We start from the raw sequence: 12,308 nt of genomic DNA, 5'->3' as shown, positions 1-12,308 counted from the left end.
TCCAGTGCCATAGCTTTAAATACCACCACCTGCTTGTGACTCCAAAACTTCCCTCTCCAGCTCTGGCCTCTGTTTTGCGTTAGGGATTTCTCTATTCCAGAACGTATTTTTTTATCAGCACACAGGAAAGTATTTTTAAATTAATGAATGTTTACTTATTTATACATTACACTATACTGTTGGCCAATATGTTATGTCCATTACAAAGACTGTTGGCGACAGAGTATGAAATACACATTAAGTAAATAAAATTTTTTCAATAGCTGGCTAGCGTCTTAAGGTAGCGTATTTACAATCTGGCAAGGTTCATTGTTAACAGTAGTGGTCATAACTCCATTTTTCAAGCAGTCTTTTTGTTAATTGCTAGTATGTTGGCTCAACTTTTGTCAGATCTGATTAAATCATTACTCTTTCTGTATCATGATGACCAAGAATGACTACTAGGCCCTGGCTGGTGTGACTCAGTTGGTTGCAGTATCATCCCACCCACCGAAAGGTTGCAGATGTGATTCCCATTCAGGGCACATACCTAGGTTGTGGATTTGATCCCTGGTTAGGGTGCATATGGGAGACAACAGATCAATATTTCTCTCTCCCACTGATGCTTCTCTCTCCCTCTCTCTCTCTCTCTCTCCCCCCCCTCCCTCTCCCCCACTACACCCCCCCCCCCCACTAAAATCAACTCAAAAACAATACATAACCTCAGGTGAGGATTTAAAAAAGAAGAATGAGCACTAGGAGGAAAGCTGTGTCAGCCCCGGCCCTTCCCTGTCGTTCACCGTGCTTACATCATGGGTGCTGCCTTCCCCCAGGTTTCTACAGGAATCACTTTTTATTTTGTGACAGTTTAGTTGAAACTAGATAATATAATCTGGAAATCTATTCAATCAGGCATAATTACACTGTGATTTTTCTCACTATGTTGAAAAGAAGTGAATCAGTCAGTACCTCCCACCCCCGGAGTGTGGAATGCCTCTTTGTTCTTGAAGACCGTGTGTCTTCCTGTGTCTCTGACTCACAGAGATGTGTACTGACTGAGGGCCAATCTTATACCATTTACTAACCCAGTGAACCTTTCTTTCTTTTTTTAAAAAAAATATTTTTATTGATATCAGAAAGGAAGGGAGAGGGTGAGAGATATAGAAACATCAATGATGAGAGAGAATCATTGATTGGCTGCCTCCTACCTTCCACACTGGGAATTAAACCCGCAACCCAGGTATGTGCCCTGACTACTAGGGAATCGAACTGGTGACCTCTTGGTTCCTGGGTCAACGCTCAACTGCTGAGCTACGCTGGTTGGGCAAAGCTTTCTTTCTTATTCTTTTTGAGGCAAAAATTAATATCCATAGATGTGGACGTGCTTTGCGTACACCCAGTGGATCATCCTGAAACCCCTGAGGTGTAATATTCTACCTTGGCGATCAGCTGTACAACCCAGGCCTTTTTAATATCAAAGTTTCATGGCAAACCAGCATCTCAAGCTCAATGTATCTAAACAAAATATTGTATCCCCCTCCCTCCCTCCCAAATAAAGCCTGTTTCATCTCGGTAAATGGCACTTCTATTTATCCAGTTGCTCAAGTTGAAAACCTCCGAGTCTTCTCAACCTCTCATTCTGTCATGCTCTCCATCAACCCATTAGCAAATCCCATCAGCTCCGCCTTCGTATTATATCCTGAATCTAACTACTTTCATCCATGATTACCACTGGGTTCCAAACCACCGTCTCCTGTTCAGTCTGCTGTGACAGGCTCTGTTCTCCTCACCCTTGCCTGCCTTTAGTCTGTTCTCCAAGCAGCAGCCAGAAGATCTTTTAAGAACATGTCAGATCCTGTCACTCCCCCATCCAAACTGCCAACGCCCTTGGAGTAAGTTCCGATGCCTTTGCCATGGTTTTCAGGAACCTATGTGATATGGCCCTCTCTCGCTTTTTAAAACGTGTCTCCTACCACCACCCTGCCCCTTTCCCCGTGTTACTGCTACACTGGCCTTTCTGCCAGGAGGCACGGCCTTTGCAAGTTTGTTTCCCTCCGGTCTCCGCTCAGAGAGGCCTTTCCTGGCTCCTCTTTTACAATGGCCTATGCACAAATTCACCCCCACCATGCCTTGTCTTCCCCTCTTACCCGTGTTTTTTTTCTTCTCTTCATCACACTTACCACTAGTGAGCATTCTACTATATATTTATTTGTTTGCTCATGTATTGTCTCTATTCTTCACTAGAATGAGAGCCCTTTAGGGCAGGGCATGTCTGTCTTCTCTGCTGCATCACCAGCTCCTAGAGCAGGACCCTGAACATAATCATTGCTCAGTAAGTGTTGTTTTTTCCTTGTTATTGAATTTATTGGGATGACACTGGTTAACAAAATTATACAGGTTTCAGGTGTACAATTCTACAACACATCCTCTGTACACTGTATTGTGTGTTTACCATCCTGAGTCAAGTATCCATCCATTGCAATTTATCTCCTTATACTCTCCTAACCACCCCCACTCTTCCTGGCAATTGCCACACTGTTATCCATGTCCATAAATTTTTTCTCTTTTTTCCCCCTTTTATGCTCAATTCCTCCACCACCCCCACCCAGCTTCCACCTACCTTCATCTCCAACAGCTGTCAAGCAGGCCTGCTCTCTTTTTGTGAATCTGTCTCTATTTTGCTTGTACCTGTATTTCTCTGACTGGCTTATTTCACTTAACATAATGTTCCCCAGGTCTATCCATGGAGTCGCAAAAGGTAAAATTTCCTTCTTTTTTATGGCCAAGAAGTATTCCATTGTATAAATGTATCACAGCTTTTTTATTCACTCATCTGCTAATGGACACTTAGGTTGCTTTCAAATCTTGGCTATTGTAAATAACACTGCAATGAACATAGGCATGCATATATTCCTTCAAATTAGTGTCTCAGATTTCTTCAAATAAATTCCAAGAAGTGGAATTTCTGGGTCATAAGGCAGTTCCATTTTTAATTTTGAGGTCATGCGGCACAGCTTTCCACAGTGGCTGTACCAATCTGCATTCCCACAATAGTACACAGGGGTTCCCTTTCACCACATCCTCAGCAGCACTTGTCAGTTGTTGATGTATTAATGATAGCTATTCTGACAGGTGTGAGGTGATATCTCATTGTGGTTTTGATGTACACATCTCTGATGATTAGTGACGTTGAACATTTTTTCATATGTCTAGTGGCCACCTGTATGTCCTCTTTGGACAAGTGTCTATTCAGGTCCTTTGCCTATTTTTTAATTGGATTGTTTGTTTTGGTGTTGAGTTTTACAAGTTCTTTCTAAATTTTGGATATGAATACCTAATCAGATGTATCAGTAAATATGTTCTCCTACTCAGTGGGTTATCTTTTCATTTTGTTGATGGTTTCCTTTTCTGTGCAAAGACCTTTTAGTTTGATGTAGTCCTATTTGTTTATTTTTTCTTTTGTTTCCCTTGCCTGAGGAGCTGTATCAGAAAAAAATACTGCTGTGAGAAATGTCTGAGATTTTACTGCCTATATTTTCTTCTAGGATTTTTATAGTTTTGAGTCTAACATTTAAGTCTTTAATCCATTTTGAGTTTATTCTTTTGTATGGTCTAGTTTCTTTTTATTTTTGCAAGTATCTGTCCAATATTTCCAACACCCTTTATTGAATAGACTATCTTTACCGTATTGTATGTTCTTGCCTCCTTTGTCAAATATTAATTGATTATAAAGGCATGGGTGCTCAGTAACTATTTGACTGAATGAAAGAGTAAATGAATTTTCAGAGCAGCAAGAAATGAAATCCCAAGGATAGTTTTCAATGCTAAGGAAAAAGAGGGCAAAGGGCAAATCTTCGGGGAAATATTTACATTGAGGGCAAAAGAGGCACTCTGAAGGGAGTGAAACCTCAGCCCCAGTTAATTAGGCACGAAGAGGACATAGCACACACTGGGAAACCCAGCTAGGAAAGCGTCAAGCTGGGCTCATGTCTCTGCCCCAACTTTAAGAATGTTTTCAAATTGCAAACCTGAGCACACACCAGAAACCTGGACAGACATGACAAATCAAGCCCAAGGGGTTGCTCCTGTTATCCTGAAAGTCTCATTTAAAAGTGGCTCAAACTTGGATCCTGAGGCCCCAGCACTGCTTAGAGCACCCCGGCCCCTGAGCTGTGACAAAGCACAGCCCCGTCACCCTGGGAATCCCCGTGGGCTGCTTGTGGCTTTCCTTCAGAAGTCAAGGCGTGATGCTTAAGAAAACAGTCAGATGCTAGAGAGTGACCTCTTTTATTAGGTTCACCATCTTAGCCACAGAGACACCATAGTGTTTGCCCATAGCCTGAAACCCTCAAAGGCGGTAGTGTTGAAAAGAGGGCAAGCCTTCAGGTCTCTTTGTCGCCATTAATCCTGGTCCCGCTGGTCTCTCCCTTTTGCATCAGAAAAGCTTGCTTGTGTTTTTCTCTTTAAGACAGGGAGAAAACAGCTGTGTGGGATTTGAGGATGGGGTTTTAATGGTCACTGAAGACACACAAAAGCTTTGCTGTGATCACGAAGTGTTGTGGGGGCAATTGACTCCTTTGTCTGGGGCAGCCAAACACGCTGGCTGCTCCAGGAGAAGAGAACCGACTGGAACGTGTGAGTGAGGTCTCTTCAGGCAGATCTTCAGCACATTTGCAAAGAGCTGTTTCGGGCATCTCTTCATGCCATTTCAGAATCACTTTTTAGTGCTGAGCTCATTTTTACCTTGTGAAAAGAAACAAGTTAATGTGGAAGGTGCTTGGCATGAGTTATTTCTGTAGGTCTTTCTCGCTGGGAGGAAAATGGAAACTGTGAGTGACAGTATGAGTTTGTTTATGGGAAGCAAGCCTTTCACAGGGAGAGAAAAGAACTGGTGCCCTCTTTCCGCAGGGCAACCCAAGGGGCATTCCTCAGCTCTCCGCTCAGTTGAGAAATTGCAACAGATGTGGGCTATTGTGAGATTTCTCAGAATGTAAGCGTAAAAAGGCATTGGGGGCGGGGGTTAAATAGTTCTAAGGAGAACTGGACACCCAGAGCAGCAGGAGCCCCTCTTCTCAGTGAGAACCAGGGCCTCTGCTGTCTGCCCTGGAGGGGATCCGTTTTCTGCCAGAGGATCGAGGATGGAACAGACCATGCTGACCCGACTGGAAGTGACAATTAATGGGGCTGTTGCAATCATTGCCATCAGATGGGCACTTTCCCTTTAGGTGAATTGAGTGCTGTGGAAACAGCTGTTCCCAAAGGGAAATGGCCTGGTCTCAAGGGGTTCCAGGCATCCAAGGTTTTATTTACCTTGTGCCCATCTTTATGACAGTTGTTTTGTGAGAGGTGTGAAGGGATTATCCTCTCCTTTACTGGCCGGCTGTGGCCACTCGGGTAGTCAGGCGGGACACAGGATAAAAAGTCATCCATTCTTACCACATAATTCAGCCGGCCTTTTCAGGGGAGATGAGCTGAAACAAGAGTCAGTATGGAAACCATTATCCAGTAGGGCTGCATTTAGAGAATAAGTCTGGAGTGACGGGCTTGGTCTGCCACAGAGCTGTGCAGCATGCTCATTATCCTGTTGCTTGCCAAGAAACAACAGCATAATGAGCATGGGGCTGTTGCTTTTGGTTCACTTTTAATATTTTTTTTAAAAACCATAAAATTAAATGATATGTGACTATTGTAAAAGAAAATCCAAACAATATTTAAAAAGTATTAAGACTTAGCCTTTAGAGTAGACCTTATTGATAGATTGCATTTAAGTGTAAAAATAATATTTGAAATGCGGCTTCTTTTGGCTTAGTATGATTTTTTAAAAGCCTCATTTTTTAAAATTATGGCGTGAAGAATGAAAAGACATTTTTATTACTGTAATAAAGAACTGTGTCATGTTTAACCCTAAAAGTATATATGTGGATTGCATTGGTAAGATGGAATGAAAACAGATATTCCCCCCGACAGACATTCAAGAGGTACAATAGCTAATTTTATCATGTGATATTTTGTTTTCTATTTCTTGATATCTTAAGTATAAATTAGAATGTGTTTATTCTAGTCAAACTTCCCATAATGCCCCATAGAGAATCCTTGACAACATCTTGAATTGTTATTCAGTCTGCATTTTTGTTAAATGACCCTTTTCTCCCTTAAACTCAAAGCTCTTGATCTCACCTTAGGTGCATTTCACAGACTAGCTGTGGGAATGTGGCCAAATTATTTAAGGTCCCCACATCTCTGTTTCTGTAAAATGGAGCTGACAATAGCACCTAGCTCCTTACCGTTGTTTTTAGGAATGAGTGAGATAATGGACGTGGAGCTTTGGGCATGGTGTCTAGTAGATTGTAAATACTGAACAAATCTTAGTCACTAGAAAGGTTATTTTAATGGTTATGATGATGGTGTTTGAGTATTATACTAGGGAACTCAATTTAGTGTATTTACTTTACATTCATATCCTAAAATAAGATATAAATCCACATTTAACTAACACCACCAAAAATATAATCAAAAGTATAGTTTATTAATTAATTTCCTTGTAGTTTATTCTTCCAGGAGATATTGACACGGGTTTGCTCTTTGTAACATATCAATTGTATTATAAATACGATCTGTGCTCTTCCTGAGAGTTATCTGTAAGCCCTTGAGATCACTCCCCACAGCCACCAGAGAGTGAGCTTTTCAGAACAGAGCTTCTGGTTGTATTTCTCTTCTTTCCATGGCTGCTTTACCTGCAGAATAAAATCCAGATGCCTGGCACTCAAGAACTTTTCCAACCTATTCCCAACCTTCCTTTCTTCCCTCTCTTCTCCTATGTCCTGCGCGAAATCTTTACAACCTGCCCCTTTTCCTACCTGGGGGGAGATCCTACTCATCCTTCAAGGCCCAACACAAATGTGGCCTCCTCCAGGGAGCCCTCTAGGATGCTACCAGTCAGAATTAAAAGCACCTTCTTCTCTGCTCTTCCATTACTATGCCTATGTTCAGTGAATGATTCTCAACGTTATCATTCTTCTAGTGGCAGCCCTGTGAAGGAGAGAGAATTAGCAAGTACTTGTGTTCAAAGATAATTAGGGCCACTGTGATCCCCGCCCTGGAGCTCATGGTCTAGGGAGAGAGGACCTGCGAATGCCTCTGACAGTGGGTGACAGGGATCGTGACGGAGGGGGTGTGCACAGAGAACCCAGAGGTGCTGCACATTCTGTATTCAGGGGTTCGTATCGGGGGTTTGTGGTCAATGCCATCTGTTTTCCTTCATCTCCAGCATTCACATTGTCCTTCCTGGGCCTCTGTCCCCTCACTGACCAGACTGTTTCCCCCTTTGGCTAGTCAGTTGCAGGGCTGGGACTTATTATGATGGAGCACAAGAACGCTGCATTTTATGTCCGAATGGAACCTTCCAAAATGAGGAAGGACAGATCACATGTGAGCCATGCCCAAGACCAGACAATGCTGGGACCCTGAAGACTCCAGACACTTGGAATGTGTCTGAGTGTGGAGGTAAGGATTCGCCTGTCCCTTCTTACTTTGCCAGTCTCCAGTGTCATTGTTCAGACAGAAGGCGAGGTGCACTTCCGTAGGGACAGTGCACACAGCACCTGGACTTCCGCAGCTGGGCCATGTTGAGTTCCTTGCTGACTTTCCAGCAGCTCAGTGCCTGACAGTCTAGGAGATGCTCTGCTGAATAAACAAATGAAGATCTGATAGGATACCTTGGCAGGAAAAAAAAGGTGTAAACATTGCAATTGCATGCTTCATTCACTGTAAATAAATATACCCCCAGACCTCAGTGATCGCCCAGTGCTAGGGACTATCAAAAGTGCTAAAATGGAGAAAGTAGTTCTCATTCCTTTTCCAGCTTTGGTCTCAAATTTATAGCATATTGATTTTTTAAAAGTACCCATCTGGTTATTTTTTAAAAATTTCTATGAAGAGTTTTTAATCATTTCTTATAAAATGTTTCCTGGGGCCAAGCTCACATAGGTTTCATGGGCTTCTTTCCTATTTATTTTATTGGTAAACATCTTCCTCTTCATTAAATGGAACAAAGACAAGTGGTACTGGCACTGGGCTCAAATGGAAGGTGTGATCTGACATGGCGATTGGTAGGCAATGTTTGCGGAAGGGTACATGGGATCCCGCAGCCCCTGCCTCTCCTTCCAGCGACTCCCAGAACCAACTTAGGTCCCACCTGAACGCTCCAAACTCAACAGCAGCTCCTTTTTTTGGTTTAAAAATCAGATCCTCAGGTTGAATGTTACTCCTAGCATAACTTTCACCTGTTATGAAACTCTAGAACTAATAGCAAAGCTGATAAGGAGGCACCTTGGGGCATCTGTTCACACGTGTATGTGACCTTATTAAGATATATTTATAGTAATAAGCACATTAGTGGTAATAATATTAATTGCTAACATTTATTGAATATTTACCTGTGCCAGGCATCATGCTAAGTGTATTACATGAATTTTCCATATGGTTGTATCACTACGACAGCTTTATGAGGTTAAAGTGACTCATTCAAGGTCACACAGACAAGAAGTAGAGGATTTGGAATCAGACACTAGGTCTGACAGACTCCAGATCCTCCTTTGGGGGTGTGTTTGTTAAATGCCATCATATCTATAACTCATAGGTAGAAAGACGACCATGAAAATTAATGGTTAGGAATACAAGAGACAATAGATTTTTATAGCATCATGCCAATGACAAGCTAATTCTTAAGGAACATATACTGTGCCGTGCCAGCACAGCCAAGGGTTTGGCAAGCCTGAGGGAGAGCGGCGAAGGATGTAGAAAAGACAGACAAAGAGAATAAGCTGGGTCTAGATGGATCTTCCTGTGCCTGGCTGAGGCCACAGAGAGAGATCCAGGCGGCAAGCTGATCCTTTATTTTATAGTCAGAGGTAAACAAGGTAGTGGTCACCATAGTTACAATGTTCTTGTGAGTTTCACTTGTTTTGGCAGCACTTGCTGCACCTCCCATAGCCCATTAGCTATCCAGGAAGGATCTAGGGACTGTCATAAGGTCAAGCTTAATTATGCTAAGAGGGCTGTGCCCTCTAAGCTGGGACTTGTTTGTGGCTTTGCCAACAGGTTAGTCTGAGACTTAACCCTATAGCCGCTCCCTACAATATATTTTTAGAAATCCTTTTGTTTATGACTGTGCTTCTTGTCATAAATTAAAAATAATAATAATACTAAAGTAAGGTGCTTAAAGTAAAGACCACTGGGTCCCTCTGTCACTGTGAACTAGGTTGCTTGGGTTTTTGGAAACCAGGACACACCTCAGGGTAAGGAGATAAGATTTAGTAAATATAATTGGTGGAACTATCACTGGGGTGTAATCAGCTGGGAGGGTGTACTTCTGGGTGGAATAAGCACATTGACTTGAGAGAACCCTCTCTCTGGGCTCCTGCATGGCTGGGGCTGCCTGAGCTCCATGCAGTCCTAAGCCTGAAGCACACCCAGCCTGCTCCGTCCTTCGGAAGTACTTCACACTTGGCTCCTTGGTCTCCATCTTTGCTCTGTGCTGTGTAGCCCTGAGTGTAAACGTCAGGCACTCACAGGCTACCTGCTCGGGTTCAGCAGCAGGGCAGGGTGGGCTCCTCACTGAGGTGGGGTCTGAGGTCAGCACCGGCGACAGGCCTGCCTACCGTCTGATCCCATTGCAGAGAGATGGGAAAGGGTCTGACCTGGGCCCTTGCTCACCCAGGGTCATTGGTCCCCCAGGTCTGTGCCAACCTGGCGAATATTCTGCGGATGGCTTTGCACCCTGCCAGCTCTGTGCCCTAGGCACATTCCAGCCTGAAGCCGGCCGTACTTCCTGCTTCTCTTGTGGGGGAGGGCTCCCCACCAAACACTTGGGAGCCACTTCCTTCCAGGACTGTGAAACCAGAGGTGAGGACGCAGCTTGCCTTTTTCCAGAACTGATTTTCCCTTTTGAGAACCATGGGAGTCTGATAAAGCTCCAATCAAGCCCAGCCCAGAGGTGCCCTGTGTGGTGCTCCAGTGGCCCGGGGCTCCACTCACCCCTGCAGGTGTGCAGGGAGCATGGGAACCCCCTAGACCCAGTCTCCCCCAGCCACCTGGGCCCCTTCGGACAGGGCTGACTATAGACACAAGCAGGGAGAGATGAGCCGGTGTACGTGGCTTCCTCGGCTCCTTCCTCCCAGCCTTCCAATATCTCAGCACCCTTACCTAGAGCTGCACCCACGCCCCCCTGAGCCCCACTCCTGCTGCCTCTTGTAGGAACCCAACTCCACACCCAGTGTCAGTTCTGCGCCCTCCGCGCTCACACACGTGCCTGTTTCTGCCTGGCTCTGCGTGGACCATAAACTCTGCGGAGACACCCCTACTTTGCTCCCTTTGCATTTTTCTTAGCGACGGAGCCACAAGTCCCACCCAAGCTGGAATACCGAGTGTTGTTAGCCCCAGCTTAGTGAGAAAGCAGCACTTCCTTTGGGATGAAAAATTATTACACTAACTGTGAAACCATTTATGTTGCACTGGATGAAAATAGTCTTTTTTCTTGTTTGTTTTTCATTCCCTCCACTCTCCCTGCCCCCACAGTTCAGTGTTCACCTGGACATTTCTACAACACCACCACGCACCGATGTATTCGTTGCCCAGCGGGGACATATCAGCCAGAATTTGGGAAAAATAATTGTGTCTCTTGTCCAGGAAATACTACGACTGACTTTGATGGCTCCACTAACATAACCCAGTGTAAAAGTAGGTCTCTCTCGCAGGGGTCCTCAAACTACGGTCCGTGGGCCACATGTAGCCCGCTGAGGACATTTATCCGGCCCGCCGGGTGCCGCTGCCTGTCCTGCTTAGCAGCCGACTCGTCCCAGGCCCGCAGTGCGCATAGGAATTTGTTTTTTCATAGTTTTTTTTTAAACTATAGTCCGGCCCTCCAACGGTCTGAGGGACAGTGAACTGGCCCCCTGTTTAAAAAGTTTGAGGACCCCTGCAAGGCATTTAGTCCTGATTACCAGGGCAAGTGCCTGTCCACATGGGGGCGGGGTATGTGTGTGTTTGTGTGTGTGTGTGTGTGTGTGTGTGTGTGTGTGTGTGGCACGCGCGCCAAGTGTGTGTGCTTCTTGCCTTTGGTGCCAGAGGTGAGTATTCAGCCTGCCCCATACCTACCGATAGCTAATTGGAATTCTCTTTCCCACTTAAAAATAAAACGTGGTCTTAACCGGAGAGAGAGGAGACGGAAACGGCTGCCATGTCTTCGTCAGAGCTCTCTAGGGAAGGGTCAGCTCTCCTCTGCTGAGCCGCACGCTCTGTTCTCCCTGTGTTGACAGACCGGGGAGTTCTGTGTCATGGTTCCCCTGGCACTTACACGTGGTGAACAACACATATGAGCACTAAAGCCGTCCTTTTGTTTGATGAATGCCTGCCCCTGACCTTGAGCGCTTTCAAGTTAGTGAGAAAGCAGTGCCAGGAACTCAGAAGGGGGGCTCTGCGTGGGGCGTCGGTGTAGTTGGGCTCCCAGCGGGGTCCTGGGCACTAAGGGACAGACTCATCCTGGGATGGTGTCCTTTCCAGGACCCCGGCCCTGATGGCTCTCTTCAGCCGAGCTGCAGGTGGCTATTACAGAGCGACGGCTGGGCTGTGGCTTCCTAACTCATCCTATTTCCGCTTCCAGACAGAAGATGTGGAGGGGAGCTGGGGGATTTCACCGGGTACATTGAATCCCCGAACTACCCAGGCAATTACCCAGCCAACACCGAGTGTACGTGGACCATCAATCCACCCCCCAAGCGCCGCATCCTGATTGTGGTCCCCGAGATCTTCCTGCCCATAGAGGACGACTGCGGAGACTACTTGGTGATGCGGAAAACCTGTGCGTCCTTCCCCTATGCCCTCGCCCCTTCTGCAGCCGCTGGGCAGCCTCACGGTGTGCTCCCAGTTTTCAGTGTGAGCCAGGCCGAGAATGTCACCTTCGCATTAGAACAGAGATGGGGCAGGAGTTTTTAGAGTTTTCCAAGAAATAAAATTTCAACAAAACCCCCACATTGAGGCCTCTTGCTGACCCCCAGAAGAAGTGGGGTTCCTGCAGGTCAGTCTTCCCCTCTGTGTCTCTGGGGCCCTCTTCCCCAAGGACACAGAGAGTCAGTGAAGCAACTCATCGCGTGGGGACTGACCGAAGCAAAGGGCAGTCCAGCCAGGAGGGACCCACCCCATCCTGACACAGGACCCAGTATCCAGGGACACTGCCATTACACAGCTCAGAGGCAGTGTACTAAGTGGGCTCTGCAGCCAGACAGCCTGGATCTGAATCCCAGCTCCACCTCTAGGAGTTCTCTGGTCTGGGA

General features: G+C 45.6%; 1 protein-coding gene across 3 annotated transcripts in view; it reads left to right on the top strand.

Moving 5' to 3' along the window:
- The window catches only part of SCUBE2 (signal peptide, CUB domain and EGF like domain containing 2), a 65,999-nt gene that overhangs the window by 45,083 nt on the left and 8,608 nt on the right, over positions 1–12,308 (top strand). For all 3 annotated transcript variants that reach the window (XM_080687766.1, XM_080687768.1, XM_080687767.1), the window contains 4 exons: positions 7,312–7,482; positions 9,715–9,882; positions 10,555–10,716; positions 11,639–11,836. In XM_080687766.1, coding sequence (XP_080543892.1) covers positions 7,312–7,482; positions 9,715–9,882; positions 10,555–10,716; positions 11,639–11,836 — 699 coding nt within the window. The remainder of the gene's footprint in view (positions 1–7,311; positions 7,483–9,714; positions 9,883–10,554; positions 10,717–11,638; positions 11,837–12,308) is intronic.

This window comes from Plecotus auritus (assembly GCF_963455305.1).
Source record: "Plecotus auritus genome assembly, chromosome: 9".
NCBI lineage: Eukaryota > Metazoa > Chordata > Mammalia > Chiroptera > Vespertilionidae > Plecotus > Plecotus auritus.
The sequence above is the reverse complement of the archived record's forward strand: the minus strand, read 5'-3'. Positions and strand labels throughout refer to the sequence as shown.